The sequence below is a fragment of the Dunckerocampus dactyliophorus genome, chromosome 1 (genome assembly GCF_027744805.1).
Source record: "Dunckerocampus dactyliophorus isolate RoL2022-P2 chromosome 1, RoL_Ddac_1.1, whole genome shotgun sequence".
NCBI lineage: Eukaryota > Metazoa > Chordata > Actinopteri > Syngnathiformes > Syngnathidae > Dunckerocampus > Dunckerocampus dactyliophorus.
This window is the reverse complement of record NC_072819.1, coordinates 11,489,368-11,511,099: the sequence shown is the minus strand read 5'-3', so window position 1 is coordinate 11,511,099 and position 21,732 is coordinate 11,489,368. Positions and strand designations below refer to the sequence as shown.

Here is a 21,732-nt window from a genome sequence, read left to right as displayed (position 1 = left end):
TTTGGCCCCAAAATGGCTCCATGAGTCACGTGACATGTCGTAACCACTGAACTCTATACTACTGGAAGGGGCGTCACCACTGATCTGTATTATATATCTGGATAGCTCATTGGCGATGACTTGTGAAGCCACACGGCCGCCATATTGCCACTCGCAAGAAACACTTCTCGACAAGCTTTTGCATTCGTGGTGAACTTCTTTTATTAATTCGGATTGGACACAAATTTTGCCTTAAGATGCCTGCATGTGCAGCTATTAACTGCACAAATCGCCAGTTCAAAGGCTGTGGACGAACCTTTCACCTGTAAGTATGATTGAAATGTAGATTTATGATTTATGATAATTTAAGGGTTTTGCACTGTCGATCTCTCAGATATTTTCGATCGTGTAAAATTCCTCTGATTAAATGTATGTCCAGAATTGATACGTTTATATAGCTCTATAATAGCTAAGAGGAAATGTACGTACTTTTTTGTTATATCATGATATAATGTATGTATTATTTTAAGGGACGAAGGTTGCGTTACTTGAGGAATGGGAGAATCTCAGTGCTTCCATGATGCTTACCAGGCATTGTATACAGTGCAGTTAGCAAGCCAGTTTGCATACAATTGACCTGGCATGACCCTTCATTTGGATAAGCAACTATTTATTTTTTTTTTTGCTGCTGAATGACTGACGTAAAAGGATTCATTCATATGATATGTTCTGGAAAATAATATTACTGAACATGCATACCGGTATGTTTGACATTGCAAACAACGTATTGTCTTACCCAAAGCATATGGTTTTGTTTCAGTGTTGTTGTTTTTTCTGTGTGTGTGTGTGTGTGTGTGTGTGTGTGTGTTTATGGTTATTACACATTATGGTTATCACATATTATTCCTCTGGTTTTTGTTCAAATATATTTCTATATCAGAAAAGAAGTTATTTCTATTTCATAACACAAACAAAAAAAATCTGCAAAATGTTAAATGATTTTAAAACTTGTCCAAAGTCACTCTTTTATGATTCATATTTTGTACAGACGAGAGCATAGTGAATTGTATGAAAGTAAGAAAAAAAAGTAAAGGATCATGACCATGGATTTTAGTGGAAAAAAGAGATGGGATATGCAGTTAAAATGAAAATCTCTTTCTAGAGGAGTAAAACTATGCATTGCTATAGGGGAGTGCTGAGCCAGGGTGCACAGTAGAATTTTGTCCCAAAGGCAATGAGAATTGGAAGGTGAAAAGTACATTTAAAATAGCCAAAAGATAGAGAATAACGTATCAAATCGTTTTTAAGGGACGAAGGTTGAGTTACTTGAAGAAATGGGAGAATCTCCCCGCTTTCTTATTTCAAATATAGATGTTCTGCGAGCCTCTTCATCTGCTTTGTACACTATGTACGCTGTGCCGATGTAGTCTGCTACGTACGAGATGTGAGTGGTAAGATGGCCTCTCTGTGGCTTCAGCGGCTTGCACGGGCGGGTGCGACGTATGATCTAATCCAGACTTATTAGTACAGATCAGTGAGTAAATACATGCTTTCACTTTTGAGTCCCCAAATACCAGAAAACTCCCCAACGACAGAAAAGTCGCTAGATATGTCGGTAGTCCCTTTCGAAAAAATATGTCGTCAAGGGGGGTTGGAATGTCGCCAGATCTGGCGACAAAATCGCCAAATTGGGAACACTTCAGGTGACCGCTTCAGGGAGGGGCGGGTTAGTGTTTGTGAGGAAATAGCCATGGTTGAGCAGTCGGCTGGGGAAATATTACCCCACATAAACATTCCTTCACCTCAAAATAACAGCATTTCTCACACATTGCCAATTTCTGCATAGATTACAATTTTATTGGCCAATTCTGCTATTCGCGGAAATACAGATAAGGCTGGCTTGCAATCTTGCATCTTTTTCGTTTCGCCATTTCTGGTTGCCTGGAACAATGTTTATTCTGTGATCACTTACAATGTGGAGACACTGCCTTGTTCCAGACAGTAGCTCCACCTAGTGTTTAAACTAAAAAGCACAAAACATTTAAGTGCATGTTTTATGTGGACCATCGTGCATTATACAGTATTTTTAGGCTTTGATACGGCCCAGTTAAAAATGGATGGTGGACCGCATTTGGCCCGCGGGCGGTAGTTTTGACAGCTGTGATCTACTACAAGGATCTCTATGCCAATGTGCAGGGGAAGTGAGGGGAATATTTTGAGAGAAGCATTGATAGTGTCTTTTCACTGATATTGACAGGCAGCAGAGGTCTGGGTTGTAAATTCTTCCAACAACTGGATTGAAGAGTGCCAAGTTGTTGCATCATGAAGGAGCATGAAGGAGGATCTACAAGCTACCAGAGTCAACACTTACATCAGCCATGCCATCACTGAAGATATTACAGTACATTTGCTTTGTCACGTATAACACAAAGTTAAGATATTGATGTTTTGTTCAGGTAGCTTAGCATATACTGTATTGACCTAAACTGAATTGGATTTAAGATTCAAGATTGAAGATTCAAGAGTTTTATTTTCATATGCATAGTAAAACGGACAGTTATACTAAGCAATGAAATTCTTATTCTGTTCATTCTCCCAAGAAAAGAGAGACAAACACAAGAAAAAGAATAACAACATAAGAAACTTATGTACCAATAAATTAAGCAACAACAACAGAAGAGACATTAATACAGATAAATAATACAAATAAATAAATAAAGTGCTATGAGTGTGTGCGTGTGTTGCGTGCGGCGTGTGTGAGTGCTTTGTTGAGAAGCCTGATGGCCTGTGGGTAAAAGTTGTTTGCCAGCCTTGTGGTCCTGGATTTCAAACTCCTGTAGCGTCTGCCTGACGTTAGGAGTGTGAATAATGAGTGTTGTGGATGTGTGCTGTCCTTGATGAGGTTGTGTGTTCTTCGTAGGACTCTAGATTTATAAATGTCTTGCAGTGAGGGGAGGGCTGCCCCAACAATGTTCTGTGAGGTCTTGATCACCCGCTGGAGTGCCTTCCTATCACGTGCTGTACAGTTACCGTACCAAACAGTGATGGAGGCGGTAAGGACACTTTCGATAGTGCATCTGTAGAAGCAACTCAGGATTGTGGTGGACATGCCAAATTTCCTCAGTCTTCTCAGGAAGTACAGTCTCCTTTGGGACTTCTTCATAATTTGTTGGGTCTTGTGAGACCAGGTGAGGTCCTCGCTGATGTGTGTGCCAAGGAACTTGAAGGTTTTCACCCTCTCCACCTCAGTCTCATCAATAAACAGGGGTCTATGCGGCTCCTTTTCCCTTGTTCTTGGGTCAATTATCATCTCTTTAGTCTTTTCTGTATTGAGAAGGAGATTGTTATCATGACACCAAGCTATGAGGTCTGCCACCTCTCTTCTGTATGATGTTTCAACACCACCAGTGATCAGTCCGATGACTGTAGTGTCATCGTAATGATGCTGGTGTTGTTCTGGGAGGCCACGCAATCATAGGTGAAGAGCATGTAGAGGAGCGGACTCAGCACACACCCCTGTGGGGTCCCAGTGCTCACAATTCTTGAGCTGGATGTGCGATTGTGGAGTCTGACTGACTGGGGTCTGCCTGTTAGAAAGTTAAACACCCAGTTACAGAGGGGGGGTGACAGGCCAAGTGTGAGGAGCTTATTTGTGAGTTTGTGGGGGCTGACTGTATTAAAAGCAGAACTATAGTCTATAAATAGCATTCTGACATATGTGTCCTGGCCCTGTAGGTTAGAAAGGGCTGTGTGGATGGCAGTGTTGACTGCATCATCCGTGGACCGGTTCTGGCGGTATGCAAACTGTAGAGGGTCCACAGTTGCCGGGATGCTCTTTTTGATGTGGGTCATGACTATCCTTTCAAAGCACTTCATTCAGTACAGACAGAAGCTGGAGGGCTACTATTCCACCTCAGACCCTCGGCACATGTGGGCGGGGCTTCAGCACATCACAGACTATCGACAGTGGAGTAGCGTAGCCACATCCAGCCAAATGACACTTCCAGACAAGCTGAACGAGTTCTACGCCCGCTTTGACACCCAAACCCCTGATGAGCAGAGAGGGTGGCTGGACTTTGTATTTGTATTTGTATTTGTACTTTATTTATCCCACAGCGGGGAAATTCACGTATTACAGCAGCAAGCAAGATACGCAAGTAAAGAGTACAATGTAAAGAATACATATTGACTACAAGTGGTGCAGGTGTTGTAGAGCCTGACAGTGGTCGGTATGAAGGACCTGCGGAACCTCTCCTTCTTACACCGTCGGTGTAACAGTCTGCTGCTGAAGGAGCTGCCCAGGGAAACAACAGTGTCATTTAGCGGGTGAGAGGTGTTGTCCATGATGGATGTCAGCTTAGCCAACATCCTTCTCTCCCCCACTTCCTCCACGGAGTCAAGAGGACCGTCCAGTACAGAGCTCGCTCTCCTGATCAGTCTATTGATCCTTGGGGACTTGGGGAGCTCACAGGACTCACCTCTCATGGTGACATCAGCTGATGTGCGCAGGGTTCTGAACAAAACAAACCCACGAAAAGCAGCAGGCCCAGACAACATCTCAGGCCGTGCACTTCAGGTTTGCTCATCAGAGCTAGCTGATGTGCTTGCTGACATATTTAACCTGTCGCTTGCACAAGCATCTGTACCGACCTGCTCTCCAACTCTCGCCAAGCGCGCTGGTCCCTATTTCTTACCCGTTTTGAATTCTCTATCACCTACAGACCCGGTTCACGTAGCATCAAACCCGACGCCCTGTCCCGGATCCACAGCGCCACGGAGGAGAACAAGACCCCGGGACCATCGTGCCTGCGGCGAAGGGGCTGGGGGCGGTCCGGTGGGAGGTGGAGAGGCACGTTACTATGGCCCTGAAGGACACTGACATCCCGGATCGTTGCCCCAGGGACAGACTGTATGTTCCTCCCAACCTCAGATCAGAGGTCCTGCAGTGGGCATACTCAGCCAAGGTCTCGTGCCACCCGGGCGTTCGACGCACCCTGTTCCTGGTTTCGCAGTGGTTCTGGTGGCCCTCCATGACAACAAACACCAAGGAATTTGTGGCAGCCTGCTCTGTCTGCGCCCGGAACAAGTCTTCTCACTGTCCTCCTGCAGGCTTACTCCAGCCTCTTCTGGTTCCACCCAGGCCCTGGTCCCACATCGCCTTGGACTTCGTCACTGGACTACCTTCTTCCCGTGGTAACACGGTAATACTGAACGTTGTAGATCGTTTTTCTAAAATGACTCATTTAATTGCACTACAGAAGCTACCATCTGCACTGGACACCGCACGTCTACTTGTCAGACATGTGTTCCGCATCCATGGAATCCCTATGGACATCGTATCGGACCGGGGACCCCAATTCACATCCCAGGTGTGGAGAGCCTTCTGCCAGGCCTTGGACGCCAAGGTCAGCCTCTCATCGGGATATCATCCCCAATCTAACGGCCAGACAGAGCAGGCCAACCAAGACCTGGGGGCAGCCCTCCGCTGCGTGCCCCACCAACACCCCTCCTCCTGGGCAGCACACCTCCCATGGGTCGAGTACGCCCATAACTCCCTCGTCAGCACGGCCACAGGAATGTCCCCCTTCAAGGCAGCCTATGGGTACCAGCCCCCCTTGTTCCCCTCACAGGAAGCGGAGATTGCCATTCCCACCGTAAACGCACACCTCAAGCGAGCCCACCGGGTCTGGAAGGACACCCGCGCTGCTCTTTGCCGCACGGCGGACCGCAACAAACAACTGGCTGACTGCCACCGCATCCCAGCACCCACATTCCAACCCGGACAGGAGATTTGGCTCTCCTCCCGGGACCTCCCAATAGAGGGGATTCGCAAGAAGATGGCGCCAAGATTCGTGGGACCCTATAAGGTGGAGGCGATCATCAACAGATCTGCAGTCAAGCTCAAGCTACCGCCCTCACTCAAAATACACCCGGTTTTCCATGTTTCTTGCCGCAAACCCGTCAGTTCCAGCCCATTGTGCCCTCCAGCCGAGGCTCCACCTCTCCCTCGCATCATCGATGGTCAGCCAGCTTATACGGTTAGAGCTATATTGGACGCGAGAAAAAGGGGCAGGGGGGTGCAGTATCTGGTTGACTGGGAGGGTTACGGGCCTGAGGAGCGTTCGTGGGTCGCTCACTCCTGTATCCTCGACCCACAACTCCTCCGTGACTTCCACTCATCTCACCCTACCAAGCCAGGTATGTCGTCAGGTGACGCCTTATAAGAGGGGGGGATACTGTGGTGTTCTGTGTGCTGCATTGCTGCCCTCTGCTGTGCTCTCTTTGCAGTACATCCTTCACACCACCCTGAGGAGCAGATTGGCAACACCTGAGGATGATTGACAGCAGGACTATTTCAGTCACAAGCATACTTCCCTCTGCCAGATCGTTGCCATTCTTCCTCGACTCAGGCTCTTGTGTTTCCACCTGTTGTCCACTACTAGCTGTACTTGCTAATTTTTTTATCCCTGCCCGGCTTACTCCAGCAGCGTAAGGACATTGCTAGTTTTCTCCTGCTTGACTACTCAGCAGCGTTTTGTGTTTCCCTACTTACCCTTTTGGTAGCTCTTTTGTTTCTTGCCGTTTTCCCGTGTACCATCCGGGTCACCTTTAGTTGTACATTCCTCTGTTATACCTTTTTACTCTTGTGTTGTACTTTTCCCTTTGTGGTTTGGAATAAACTCTTCAACAAACCCAACGTCAACTCCCGCGTCCTGGGAACCAATCCGCGGCACGCGCCGTTCCCTAACAGCACACATCCACAACACTCATTATTCACACTCCTACCGTCAGGCAGACGCGACAGGAGTTTGAAGTCCAGGACCACAAGACTGGCAAACAGCTTTTACCCACAGGCCATCAGGCTTCTCAACGAAGCACTCACACACGCCGCACGCAACACACTCATAGCACTTTATTTATTTGTTTATTTGTATTATTTATCTGTATTAATGTCTCTTCTGTTGTTGCTTAATTTATTGGTATTTATGTTTCTTATGTTCTTATTCTTTTTCTTGTGTTTTCTTTCTTTCTTGGGAGAATGAACAGAATAAGAATTTCATTGCATAGTATAACTGCCTGTTTTACTATGTACATGACAATAAAACTCTTGAATCTTGAATCTTGGAACAGCCTTCAGAGCACCTTCCATGTTGCTGTAGACTTGGTCCAGGATGTTATTTTCTCTTGTGGGAAAGCTTACATGCTGGTAATATTTGGGGAGGACAGTCCTGAGGTTACAGTGGTTGAAATCGCCAGATATAATGAATACAGCGTCCGGGTGTTTGGTCTCGTGTTTATCAATGATGTCATGCAGGAGGCCTAGTGCGGTGTTAGCTCGTGGTGGGATGTAAACAGCAGTTAAATACACAGCGCTAAACTCACGAGGCAAATAAAAAGGTCTGCATTTCACCATCAGCAGCTCAATGTCCTGCGAGCAGTGCTTTTCCATCGTCTATACGTCTGTGCACCACCGTTTGTTTACGTAAACACAGATGCCGCCACCTCTGTGTTTACCAGACGCTAAAGTCCGATCACCCCGATACACGGCAAATGTTTCCAACTGGATCGCCGAGTCCGGTATATCCTCCGTCAGCCAGGTTTCTGTGAACACAGCATTCCCTGATCTCACGTTGAGCTGTAATCCTTGCTCTTAGTTCGTCTATCTTGTTTTCAGGAGAGCAGATGTTGGCTAGCAGCAGGCTTGGTAGCGGTGGCCTAGTTGCTCTAGCTTTTAGCCTAGCATGCAGGCCGCCTTTCTTGCCTCGTTTCTGCCTCGGATGCTTTGCTCACCGGGTATTCAGCTCACCAGACCCGCAGGCTGCTGTGTTCTCCCGGCGCAGAAGAAAGCCAAAGTCTGAGAGGCTGAATTAAATTTAGCATCTTTAATGTACACAGAGTGTAAAGTGCCCCCCTTATATCATATTCATGTCATATCCATATCCATATTCATAGGAGACCGACACAATTTTTAAATGTTTATTTTTGTTTACTTTTGCAGTTTTACTTTCGGGTTACGGTTAGCCTATTTGTGGTTTTGTTGTAAAGCTAACAGTGTACGCAAGAGTGGTAATCACTGCTAAACACTGAAAACACTGCTGCCATATTCAAAGGTTACAAGATTAAAAAAAAAAGCGCTGCTATATAGCCAGCAAGACATAGTCAATATACTGGTAGTCAGCATTTTTGCACTCAATGAGCTTGACAGGAAATTGGATACAGAGGTGGAGGTCCCTTTGCACCAAGGACATGAGACTTAAACAGGACTGCCGACTCGACATCTACTTGTGTAGTATGCCCTGCACGGGTTTGGCTGCCATCAGAATCCAGAAACATTGCATTGTAAACACGTCCTCGGCACATTGCTCAGCCATGAATTGCTCTAATAGACGGTCCAAAAGACCAGATTTGTCATTTTTTAAGTTCCCCCAAAACAAAGACATGTACAGTATGTGTCTTAAAAATGTTGTAGATTTATGATACTGGTTGTTGTAAATAAACAGGACATTGGACACAACGTGTATATTGTGTGGAACACTCACACAATATTGCTTAAAGGTGATCCTAGGTGATTAGTTGAATTCATGACAAGTCAGTGATGATGATGATTTGGGACATATATCGAATGTATTAAAATGCCATGACTGAAGTACAGTGGTGTGAAAAAGTGTTTGCCCCCTTCCTGATTTTTTAGCCACTTATAACATAAATTCAAGATACGAAGACAAATGATTATTTTCATAACCCAGCATAATATTGACGCTGTGTACTAACTCATGTGCACGGCCATGCGGAGGAACATTTTTGCTGAACTAGCATGACCACAGTGGTGCGTTGTGGCCCTCCTCCTCCTCCTCCTCCTCCTCCTCCTCCTCCTTGCTGCATTTATAAGGAGAGGAGGGCGGAGGTCAAGACGAAGTCATCATTTTGAAAAGACCGTTTGACGGGGCACCAAATGTCCACCAAATGATAACAGCTGCTCACTGACCCTGCGGACCTCTGTTGGAGACAGTTACATGGCGCCCGGCTCTTGAAGCGCTCTTGTGTCCACACCGAAGGAATTAAGTTCCATAAAGGACGCAATGTCTCCGTTTCAGCTGTCCGTCTTCTGGCGTCTGTCGCTCATCTTCTTTTTCAACTCTTTCCTCTTCTTCCTTGACATTTTTACCGCCGCAGTGGTCGCGACAAACTGTCACCATGGCAACGCGCAAACTCTCCCCGGAAGGACAACGGCTGGTAACCAATCAGAGCTCAAGAAAGTTTTAGGGGACGAATCCGATGGGATGGCTATAAGTTTTCCTCAAGACGTGAGTGAATTTTCTCAAACTGAAATAGAAACAAATTACATATGCGTAGCTTTTGTTAATATTTTGTTTAATTACATGTATTTCACTGACAGCTTAAAGCTGCTGTATGTCACCAGCTCAACATTATTATTTTTTCAACCAAACATATAAGAACGGCACCCCCAGCTAGCATAGAAATAGTGGTTTAAGACAACAGTTGAATGTCTTTATTTTTCACAATTACGAGTTAAACTGCATAAAAATTGGCGTCAATTCTCGGCCGTAATAAGATGATTGGTCACTCAAGGCTGCCTGCCATTAGAGTTCTGTAGCGCGGCTTATGTACTCAAAGCAGGAAGCGGGAGGGATATACTGTAATTCTTGCAATACTTTTGAACGCTGTGCCCTCAACACATTTACTCCGTGACATACAGCATTTTTTGGGGAAAACTGCACTAATTTTGCCCATCATCCACAATCCTTATGTGAGACATGCCTTTCTATTTTCAGTGCATTCTAAAGATATAAAAACAGCTAGAAAGAGGCAGCTAACTAATGCAAATGCTACAAAGTTTGCTATTAAAACACTTCCAAAAACCTCCAACAAGGTTTTATGGTTTTGTATACATGTAGTAACAGGCGCATTCATGATGAAATGTGATACTTACAATATTTTAGTCATTTTAAGCATTACCCAAACTTCCTTCCTGGGCGCACTGATTTCATCTAGTAATATAGAAACGAACGCTACACCTTGCGTTAACCTTTCCAAACTCAAAAACAAAAAACAACAGCAGTGGCGTTAGCTCCAATATGTAGCGTTACCTTTCCATTGTGGCCTGAAGCATTGTGAGTGAGGCGCCTACACGCTGTGAGCGAATGTGTGGTGAAGCTAGTTGATAGCCGGCTAGTAGCTAGCCGGTGTGGTGTGGCGTGGTGTCACTATGCCAATAAAGTAGTTCTTTGGCGTAACAATGTTAATAACAATACAGTAATAATAACAATGATGTTGTAGCTTGGTTAATATGCACATCACATTATGTAAATGGAGCATTGCTGCTCCTTTTTGGAGGTTTTTAAGAAGGTTTTATCGGCGGAATAGGTGCTTCACATTACGTTTTTATATCTTTAGAATACACAGAAAAGAGAAAGACTATAGGAATTGTGAACGGTTGGAACAATTTTTAAAAAATGCAGTTTTCCTTCAAGCAAAGTCATAAACAGTCGGAGTGAAGGGTTAATATGCAACAAAGCTGTTAATTAATAATTAACATATTAGGTCAAATGTCAATTTTACGGCATGTGTCTCAAATGCTAGCACGTTTGTCACCCAGGGGAAATGATCTTTGCTATGTTGTATGCATTTTGTGTAATAGCACACACATGCAGACAGGATAGTTTTCATATTGATGGAGTGTGTTGTAGTTCAGTGCAGTACCCACACAATGAACACCCATAGTTGAAAGCCCCAAAAGTCTTTCAATTTGGAGTTCATCCGAAATGTTGTCTAACTGATCATGAGTGATTTCCGCTCACTGTGAACCTAAAGGAGAAAATCCATGAGTGCTTTGCCTTTTCAATTTTTGTGTGTTCTTGTGATGGCAAGAGAAATTCATTTTGTGACAACCATAGAAACAGAAATGGACTACAGCGACATAGGAACAGGTCTGTCTGCTCAGTACAATCCCAACGCATCGCAAGGGAGGAGTTTGCATGTCCAAATAATTCTAAGAGCTAAGCTGTCAGGAGCATGTATGCCCCTGCTAGGGTTACCCATGACAAACATGCCAGGGGAGGGACCAGGCAATGAGTGGCTCAAAAGATCCCAGTGATGAGTAGTGTTAACATTGGATCAGGTTTTCACTCGCCCAGGGGGCCTCGCTCTAGAGCCAGGCCTGGCGGTGGGGCCCTGTGGCTGGGCCTGCACCCAGGGGGCACTGCCTGAGCTTTGTACCTGGTACCACAGTCAGAACCGGCAGGCACAAATGCAATTTCGGTTCATCGTGGTAAAGAGGGAGATGAGTTGAAAGGCAAAGCTCTCAATTTATAAGTTGATCTACGTTCCTACCTTCAACTATGGTCATGAGCTTTGGGTAGTGACAAGACAAGATCGCGGGTACAAGCGGCTGAAATGAGTTCCCTCCTTGGGGTGGCAGGGCTCTTCCTTAGAGGACCTCCATCATCCGAGAGGCGCTTGGAGTTGAACTGCTTCTTTTCCACATTATGAGGAGCCAGATGCCAGGGGGCTTGGGCATCTGGTCAGTATACCTCCCAGACGCCTCTCTGGGGAGGTGTTCAGGCCACGTCTGACTTTGTCGTTGGGGAGGACCGTTGGAGAGACGATGTCTCTCAACTGGTCTGGGATCGCCTTGGTGTCCTCCTGGTGGAACTGGAGGAGGTGGCCGGGGACCGGGAAGTCTGGGCTTCCCTCCTGAGACTGCTGCCCTCGGACCCGGACAAGCGGAGGAAAATGGATGGATGCATGTGTGTGTGTGTGTGTGTATATACAGTATATATATATATATATATATATATATATATATATATATATATATATTGGGATAGGTTCCAGCATACCCCCGCGAGGGGAATGTTTTGCACAATGCTGAATGCGATTCCGCAGGTTTCTGTGGGGAAACACCGATACCACCTCAGACCATCTCGTACTGGTTGGTGTGAATGAAGTGAGACAGGCAGCAGGCCAAAGACATACCGATCAGCTGAAGTACAGAAATGTTTGTTAGCATCTATATGTTGTTTTTACATTTAGTTACCATGTTTGAAGCTTTTCTGCTGGGAAAGGCGGACTAGCACCTGGGAGAAGGCGATCCCAAAGGTGACCCCGGCGATGATTCCCATTTTGCCCTCGATGAAGGATGTCACAATTTCATAACAACCCTGCACATAGTTTTTTGATTCAATCCCATTTAGCCATTTAGTCGCTTTGGGGACATCATCACTTCTCACCTGTTTGTGGACCTTGCGAGCTGCCAGAGTAGCATTCTTCAAGTCTGTCTCTTTGCAGTCAGAGAAAGCAACACAGCAGCTGACCGGAATTCCACCAGTTGGGAAGTAGTCGCTGGCAAACCAAGTTGTGTAGTTATGGACACCGCAGCAGTGCAACTACACAGTTGGGAAAGCATGTGATCAGGTGACATGCATGTTGCATAGGTAGACAGGGAGGAGCTGGGTGAGGGAAGCCTGGGTTTCTCTGCTGCCCCCATGACCGAACCCTGTGTGGGTGGAAGAAGATGGATGATTGCACACACGTACTTCATGGCAATAAAATGTTACTTAAAACCTCACCTGTAGAGTTTATTGGTAGAAGTTAGAGCCTGGAATTCACTTTACATTATTTGCTATGGGAATTTTTAATAATGAAAACAACTGACCAGTTTCACGTGTTCAGATTTGGAGGTTCTGTTTAATTTTTTCAATTTCTCGTCCGTGAGGGGATTCAAACTTTTGATCCTCTGATCACAAAGCAAATATCCTGTCTCAGACGACTACAATCAAACCTTTTTTCATCTTCAAGAGTTGCAAACAGAGATTCACATATTGTTTTCTGTGTGTCAGTCAGTGTGCAGCTGGACTCAATGGTTGTCTTATGGCACAACCGCTTTCATGGTGGGCCTCCTGCTTGGAACGCTGTTGGGCGGAGCTCTCTCTGACAGGTACAGTGCACGTGCATGTAAACATTTTGCTGTTGCAACATCACACCTCAGCCAATATGTATGTGTTGTGCGTGTGTGTAGGTACGGGAAGCGTCCTGTGCTGCTGGTGTGTGTGTGCATGCACGCAGTGTGCGGCGTGGTGCCCGCTATTCTTCCGCAGCCACACCTCTTCCTCGCCGTCCGCTGTCTGACAGGCGTGTGTTGCTGCTGTATCAATATCTGCTCCTTCAGTCTGGGTAAATATAAAGTGTGTGGCAAGTTTTATTATATGAGGACATTAGTCCTATACAGAGTCACATGTCCCTGATAAAGCCACTGTGTAATCCGCTGTCCTTTGGCCCAGGTCAAGACCACAACAGGTTCAGGGTTAGGTATACCCTACAAAGAGTCTTCTTCTGTAGTTTAATGGTGGTTGGAAAGTAGCTTTTGTCAGCTGCTACTTTGAGTTGCTGTTTGATGCTGGCTCCTTTTTGCTAAATAGACCATATTAACTGTTCCAATAGCTTAAGACGTGACAGAAAGGCTCAATTTTACTAGCAATCAGTGCTACTTGTTTTTGATTGCGTAATCAAAACTGTAAGGTGGTAGATAAAGTCAGTTGCTTATGTTTTTTTAATGAATGATGAATAGTTTCTAACAGTACTATTTGTCAAATAACTGATAACATCTAAATGTCAATGTCATGATGGTGAACTGTAACACAAATCTCTTCCTCGTGCGTGTGCAACGCAGCTGTGGAATGGACCGCGCCCTCCGTCCGCCTCTGGCCCCCAGCCTTTTTGGGCTTCTGCTTCAGTCTCGGGACAATGGTTGGACCTCTGCTTGCCTGGCTGAGCCCCACCTGGACACAGCTTCACCTGTTTCTGGCTCTTCCACAGCTTGTCTGCCTGCCACTCTACCAGTCTGTGCACACCTGCCTGTCTTGTCTTTTTGTCTGTCACACCTTCTCTGCACCCGTGTGTCTCTCTGTCCAACTGTTTGATCAGCAGACCTCTTTAGGTGTCATGTGTGTTTCTGTTGTTGCAGTTCCATTCCAGAGTCTCCAAGTTGGTTGGTCTTAATGAGGAGAACAGATGTTCTTGACCGTTACCGTAGCAAAAGTGTTGCAGACAAGCAGTGTGTGGACTTGGTAGATACATGCACGCAATCACGCACACACACACACAACCCATTCTTTACCTCAATATATATTTGTAGCAAAGCTCTAGAAATGTTCTGCTGTTTGCATCCACTCTCAGTCATCCTGGTCTTGGTAATCCTCAAAGGCTGTTGAGTCATCTTGCTTGTTGAAGATCTTTCACCTTTCATCCAAAAGGCTTCTTTGTTCTCAAGTAGACACAAATGACTTGTTTTGCCACCAGGTAGGCAAACGACCTGTTGTCACACAGGACTGTTCACCAGCCCCGCTGGGCCACAATAGGAACCCTATTGTGACCAGCCCCACCAGGAACATACAAACGGAAACTCTACACCTAAAATTTTAGAACTCAAGAAGCCTTTTGGACAAAAGGTGAAATATCTTCAACAAACCAGTTGCCTCCATTAAACTTTTGCGGATTTCTGCTGTTTAAATAATGTTTGTCCGTTTGCCTGTCTGGATAGCTTTTGGGCTCAACGTGGATGATGCAGCAGACAGCAGCCGAGGCTCTGAAAGACCAGGCACATGGACGCAATGCCTTCTGTGACCTCAACCTCCTCAAACACCCAACTGTTCTGATGCGTCTTTGCATCATGAGCTACCTGAGGTAACATTTTTGTTTTTGTCATTACGTTTAAGGCATTTCCTCTTTGTTTTGTTTCAGTGTTTGTGTAAAGTAGAAATGATTACACAGGCCTCACTTAGAAATTGAGTGTTAATGAGTGACTGAGAGTAAAAGATTGTCTTGGACAATCTGGTAGTTATGTAACAGCACAAACTCACGTGTCACACTCTTGAGTACTGGACTGAAGGTTTCACAGAGTAAAACTGTGGTCCATGTTTTGATTGATCAGTGCTGCATCTGCGCTGACGTACTTTGGCATTTGTATGAACATCGGCTCCTTCGGCGTGGGCGTCTACTCTGCCCAGTTTTTCTCCGGTCTAGCAGAGACTCCATGCCTGCTCATCCCGCTGGTACGCTTGGGACGACGGCCAACAAGCATGATGACTCTGTTCCTAAGTGGCACTGCCTGCTTGCTGTCTTTGATGCTGTCCAGATACCAATGTGAGGTTTCAACCAATCACCATCACCCATGCTTGTGTGTGCCCTTTGTTTCAGGCCAGAATCCCTCCACTTATGGGTGATCTGGTACTGATCCAGCATTTAAACAGGTGTTCAACAGGTAATAATGGGTTTGTGATCAGGTGCTACTTCTGCAGGTGACGCGAAGCTGGTGATGAGCTTTGCCCTGATTGGCAAATTTTGCATCCTGGCCACCATCTTCATCTTGGCTCTGTATGGCATCGAGCTGTTTCCCACAGTGGTCAGGTGATGTCACGGTTGATGATTCGTAGCAGATTCACAACGATGTTTGTTTTAACATCCATGGATCTCTCTGCTCACAGGCAACGTTGTGTGTCGCTGGTCAACTTGTCTTTCCGAATCGGCTGTCTGGTCAGCACACTCTTCCCATCCAATCCCAATGGAGCCATCTCATTAGCTGCCATGCTTATGTACAGCAGCGGACCGATTATTGGGTGCGGCTTGTGTCTTCTGCTACCTGAGACTAGTGGAACCCCGCTTCCTGACTCGGTGGAGGACTGCCACAGGCCATCCAAACACCCACTCAGTGTTTGTGCCCCCTAAATGACAAGGTGAGGAAGTACGAGTACGTGGCTTTGGACAGAAAGATTGCGTCAGGAACACAATTAAAGAGCTGCACAAATGTTAAGGATCCAATTTGTGTCTTTCCAGGAAGCTGCAAAACCAAATGCTGCAGTTGCTACTGCAGAGTGAAGCCGAACACAGAACAGCCCTCAGGCAACGAGAGACTGCTTTGTTTCCGTTTGAATGCCACAATTTCTGTTTTTGTATAAGGTCCTGATTGGAATCTTGAAAAACTAAAATTGTATTTATAAGACGCCAACATGCATGGCTGGTGGAAAGTCATTTTTATCAAGGGACAAAAATTGAATTAAAAAATGTATATATTGCAGGGATCGCCAACCTTTTTCCTTGTCAGAGCTACTCCTTTTTGTAACATTTATTTTTATATCTTATTTCAATTTATACAAACTGAGTAAGCCTGTTTTGCCAGAACATTAACAAAATGTTGGTATCCACGGTTCACATTTTGTACGAAGACATTAAAAAACCAAAACAATTGTTCATCTACATCTTGTATTTAAGTATGCATTACAGCGACTTGTTTGTGCTGGTTTTTCTTAACCGTCATCACTGTTTGAGCTACTTTGACAAAAAGAATGGAGAGGTCACCTATTTGTGTTTTATTTGTATGACTGGCAACATTTAAATAGTACTTTATTTGCAAAGCAGATCTCCACTCAAACTGTGGGGTCATTATCTGTACGCTATATGTAGTAATTTCATTCAATAGCGCCTTTACGACTAAGAGTTGAAGCAAATATTTTTTGTTTGATGAGCCACTCAAAATCAGCTGGCAAGCTACTGGTAGCTCCGAGGTACCAGTTGGAGACCCCGTATATATTGCCTCAAGCAGTGGCGAGCATTTGGTACCTTAATTACCTGAAATACCTTAAATGTTTCAGATCCTCAATTTTAAATATTAGTCATTGACAACACAACTGAACACAAAATGCAGTTTTTAAATAAAACTTTTTATTATGAAGGGAGAAAAAAAATCCTACATGGCCCCGTGTGATTTCCCCTAAACCTAATAAGTGGTTGGGCCACCCTTTGCAGCAACAACTGCAATCAAGCGTTTGCCATAACTTGCAGTGAGTCTCTTACGGCGCTGCGGAGGAATTTTGTCCCATTGTTCTTTGTAGAATTGTTGTAATTCAGTCACATTTGAGGGTTTTCGAGCATGAAGCGCATTTTTTAAGGTCATGCCACAGCATCTTAATGGGATTCAGGTCAGGACTTTGACGAGGCCACTCCAAAGTCTTCATTTTGTTTTTCTTCAGCCATTCAGAGGTGGACTTGCTGGTGTGTTTTGGATCATTGTCCTGCTGAAGAACCCAAGTTGGTTTCAGCTTGAGGTCACAAATAGATGACGGACGTTCTCCTTCAGGATTTGTTGGTAGACAGCAGAATTCATGCTTCCATTTATCACAGCAATCCAATCCAATCCAATCCACTTTATTTATATAGCACATTTTATAAACACAGTTTCCAAAGTGCTGCACAGACTAGCAAAACCATAAATAATAAGTAAATAAAGGAATGTAAATGTAAATAATAAGTAAAAATTACGACAATAAAAACTAAAAGATCAAATAGAAACAAAGAAACGTACTACAATAAAATATTTAAAACAAGAAAACGAAACAATAAATGCCAAAAGTCCAAGAAGTAGGTAAAAAATAAATAAGTAAATTTAATTTAAAAAACTAAAATAAATAGAACCAATAAAAACTTAAAAAATAATAAAAGGCACAGAGGACCACACGACTCACGCCGAGTTAAAAGCCAGAGAATAAAAGTGGGTTTTAAGACGAGACTTAAAGCTTTCAATTGTGGGGGCCGTTTTTACATGAGGGGGGAGAGTGTTCCACAGCTTTGGGCCGACTACACAAAAGGCCCGGTCTCCCCTGGTCTTAAGTCTGGTCTTAGGCACCACCAGTTGGAGCTGGCCTTCGGACCTCAAAGTGTGCGCTGGAGTGTAAATTTGGATGAGGTCCGAGATGTACTGAGGGGCCAGCCCATTCAAGGCCTTAAAAACAAACAATAAAATCTTAAAATCAATTCTAAAACGCACAGGCAACCAGTGCAGGGAAGCTAAAATTGGGGTAATATGCTCCCTCTTTTTGGTTGCTGTTAAAAGCCGTGCTGCAGAGTTCTGGACAAACTAAGCGAGAGAGTAATTTATGTCTTATTCCAGAGTAAAGCGCATTACAGTAGTCCAGATGTGACGAGATAAAAGCGTGCATGGCTTGTTCGAAATGTTGCAATGAAAAAAATGATTTGACTTTGGATAAAAGCCGAAGATGATAAAAATAAGATTTTACAACGGCATTGATTTGTTTGTTAAGTTTAAAATCACTATCAATGATGACGCCAAGGCTGGTGGCTGTGGGACCGACATGGTTTTTCATGGGACCCAAGTCCAAGTGGGGGTCATTATTATTAAGGATCATAACTTCTGTCTTCCCCTCATTGAGCTTTAAAAAATTTTGAGCCAACCAGACCTTGACGTCACTAAAGCACTCAAGAAGGGGAGTCAGGGGGGCATGGTCATTTCTTGTGATTGGTAAATAGATCTGGCAGTCATCTGCATAAAAGTGATAGGAGATGCCATGCTTTCTAAAAATTGTGCTAAGTGGGATTAGGTACAGAACAAATAGGATGGGCCCCAGGATTGATCCCTGGGGGACTCCACATTCAAGGGGGGCAGTAGATGAGGTGGAGTCCCCAAGTCCCACAGTAAGGCATCTCCCTGACAAGTAAGACCTAAACCAATCAAGGGCAGTCCCCCTGACACCCACACAGTTTTCCAAGCGAGATAAAAGAATAGTGTGGTCCACTGTGTCGAAGGCAGCAGTCAGGTCTAAAAGCACTAAAATGGCTGATCCACCATTATCAGTCATTAAAAACAGGTCATTAAAAACCTTTAAAAGTGCAGACTCAGTGCTATGAAAGGCCCTGCAACCTGACTGGAAGGTGTCTAAAATCCCATTTTCATCTAAAAAAGGCTGCATCTGTGCAAGAACACTTCTTTCTAAAATCTTTGAGATAAATGGTAGTTTAGAAATGGGCCGATAATTTGATAAAATCGAAGGATCAAGACCTGTTTTTTTAAGCAAAGGTTCAACAGCAGCCTTTTTATAAAAGGAAAGAACAATACCAGAGGACAGGCTTGCTGTTGATGATATCACAAACATAGGGGCCAATAGTTGCCCACACCTCCCTAAAAAAGCGAGAGGGGAGTGGGTCAATGGGAGAGGAAGACCATCAACTACCTTGGTAATGAAGGCCAGCGACACAGGTTCAAACTGATTAAAAACTTTAGAGCACTGTGTCACTGTAGACAAATTAAAAGAGGGGGGTGATATATTGGCTCGTATAGACGCAACCTTATTATTAAAAAAGTGCAGGAAATGTTCACAAGTGTCAGATGAGACTTCCAGTGTCGTGGATGGACTGGGGTTTAAAACAGAGTCAATAGTATTAAAAAGAGCACGTGGGTTGTTCATATTTTTTGATATCACATCTGAGAGGTATTTTGTTTTCTCAGCCTTCACTGTGTTTTGATAACGCCTCCAACTGGCTTTGAGGGTTTCAAAGGAACCTTGCAGACCATCTTTCTTCCACCTTTCGGCATTCGCGGCGTGCTTCTCGTGTGACATCGTTGAGCCACACTTCCTGTTTAGTTTTAGAGCCCATGGTTTTACGCGGGGCTAGACTGTCCAGGACATGAGCACAGGTAGAAGTAAAGCAGTTCATTAGCTGCTCAGTATCAAGAGCAGCGTCTGGAGCCATTGCAACCCGAGATGCAGTGGCGAACAGAGAGGCAAAGGCAGAGGCCGTGTCAGGCCTGATGAAACGGCCAATGCGAGCAGGAGCAGGCAGGGTGGCACTGCAGTGCAAATCAAAGTCAAACATGACCGGACTGTGGTCAGAGAACACTGCATCCCCTACAGAGACATTATCAACAGCCAGTCCATGAGACAATACAAGGTCCAAAGTGTGTCCGTATATATGTGTAGCTCCTGTAACATTTTGTACTAAATTAAAAGCCTCCACCAACTCTAAAAAGTCTTTTGCCATAGGCGTAGAAGGGCAGCAGACATGAATATTAAAATCACCCACAATTAACATTCTGTCAAACGTTACCAACATTGCAGCGATAAAGTCAGAAAAATCCCGGATAAAGTCATTGTTGTGTTTGGGTGGTCTGTAAATGACCGCGCACAACAGCGGCTCAGACTGTCGCAGTTCGAAGCAGCTCACCTCAAATGAGGAGAAAGACACCATGGACAATGGCTTATGGTGTAAGGACGTTTTTAAAATAGTAGCGATGCCTCCTCCACGGCCGGTAGTTCTTGGCGTGTTAATGAAGGTACAATCGGGAGGCAACAGCTCAGAGAAGGAAGCGGACTCACCGGCATGAATCCAGGTCTCAGTGACGAATAATAAATCCAAAGAATGCTCCTTAAAGAGGTCCTGGAGGATAAAAGTCTTGTTTGAAACTGACCTCGCATTCACCAGTGCACACTTCGTTGAAACCCGAAGAGCCGCTGAAGCTGCTGAAGCCGCTGAAGCTGCCGAAGCCGCTGAAGCTGCCCGGTTCAGCGGCTGGAGGTTGCCGGGGTTCACACCGCCAGAAGCAACAGGAGAGCGGCGAGGGCGCAGCGCACAGCGCTCGTCGCGCAGCGCCCAACAATGGGCACCAGCCAGGCCCCAACGGAGGTGAGAAAACGCCGAGAGATGAAGCGGCGAAAACAATCCTCAAAGTCCCTCGGAACATTACGTGGGAGCCTTGCCGCCTCGGGAGAAAGCGCCAGCCAAGTTTTGAGCTTTACCAGTCTTCCACCTCGTGCGCCCCGGCGTCTACGTTCCCTGGGAAGCGACGGCTCCGCCCGAAGCAGAAAGTCTGGTACGTCAGACAGGTACGACGGACGCGGTTTATTTGGCCCCCATTGCTCTTGTCTCGCACCAACGGCTACAGTGTCTAGGATTTCAAATAGTTCCTGACGGTCATACACCAACAGAGAGTCGATGGTCCTCATAACAAATGCAAAAATAACAATAAAACCGATCACAGTAAACTGAGGGAAGCGGCGAGCCAGACACACCGGCGCCATCTTGGTTCAAGTCTTCCAGGTCCTGAAGCAGCAAAACAGCCCCTGACCATCACACTACCACCACCATATTTTACTGTTGGTATGATCTTTTTCTGAAATGTGGCATTACTGTTATGCCAGATGTAATGGGACACACACCCTCCAAAAAGTTCAACTTTTATCTCATCAGACCACAGAGTATTTTTCCAAAGGTCTTGGGGATCATCATGATGATTTCTGGCAAAATTGAGTCGAGTCTTAATGTTGTTTTTGTTCAACAGTGGTTTTCGTCTTGTAACTCTGTCATGCAGACCGTTTTTGCCCAGTGTCTTTCTTATGGTGGAGTCATGAACACTGACCTTAACTGAGGCAAGTGTGGTCTGCAGTTCTTTGGATGTTGTTGTGGGGTCTTTTGCGACCTCTTGGATGAGTAGTCGTCGCGCTCTTGGGATAATTTTGGTTGGCCGCCCACTCGTGGGAATGTTTTCGCCATTTGTGGATAATGGCTCTCATTGTGGTTCTCTGGAGTCCCAAAGCTTTACAAATGGCTTTATAACCTTTTCCACACTGATAGATCTCAATTATGTTTTGCAGGGGGGCAATCACTTTTTCCACACAGAGCCATGTAGGTTTGAATTAGTTTTTTCTTCCTTAATATTACAAAAAATCATTTAAAAACTGCATTTTGTGTTCAGTTGTGTTGTCACGGAATAAAATTTTTTAAAACAAAATACATCTACTCACCATAGACTTCTCCGCCTCAGTCAGCCATTGTGTGAAAAAACAACCCCCTTGTTAATAGTGTGTATGTGAGTGTCCAGCACTCCTGATTGTGAAGGCCCTGGGCAGATTACATTGATATGGTAACGCAAAGAAACTGAAATCTGAT

At 45.0% G+C, this 21,732-nt stretch overlaps 1 protein-coding gene and 1 long non-coding RNA gene across 5 annotated transcripts; one reads left to right on the top strand and one right to left on the bottom strand.

Annotated features, from left to right (window-relative positions):
• The first annotated feature begins 120 nt into the window (after positions 1 to 120).
• On the top strand, positions 121 to 16,096 carry LOC129191789 (solute carrier family 22 member 6). Of its 4 annotated transcripts, XM_054795387.1 has the most exons (11): positions 121 to 304; positions 2,237 to 2,380; positions 12,840 to 12,937; positions 13,019 to 13,173; positions 13,670 to 13,838; positions 13,964 to 14,066; positions 14,540 to 14,682; positions 14,930 to 15,141; positions 15,282 to 15,405; positions 15,483 to 15,731; positions 15,832 to 16,096. In XM_054795387.1, the coding sequence occupies exons 2-10, from the start codon at positions 2,312 to 2,314 to the stop codon at positions 15,721 to 15,723; spliced, it is 1,314 nt and encodes a 437-aa protein (XP_054651362.1). In that variant the 5' UTR covers positions 121 to 304; positions 2,237 to 2,311; the 3' UTR covers positions 15,724 to 15,731; positions 15,832 to 16,096. The 4 variants fall into 4 exon arrangements, with proteins under 4 accessions (XP_054651362.1, XP_054651361.1, XP_054651360.1 ...); XM_054795385.1 differs by lacking the exons at positions 121 to 304; positions 2,237 to 2,380 and adding an exon at positions 8,832 to 9,284 and having other exon boundaries at positions 15,297 to 15,405; XM_054795384.1 differs by lacking the exons at positions 121 to 304; positions 2,237 to 2,380 and adding an exon at positions 8,832 to 9,284.
• On the bottom strand, positions 11,810 to 13,488 carry LOC129191835 (uncharacterized). The gene is made up of 3 exons (XR_008573299.1): positions 12,231 to 13,488; positions 12,078 to 12,161; positions 11,810 to 11,983 (listed from the first exon to the last, which is right to left on the bottom strand). It is a non-coding gene; the product is annotated as an uncharacterized LOC129191835 (long non-coding RNA).
• Positions 16,097 to 21,732: the final 5,636 nt, after the last annotated feature.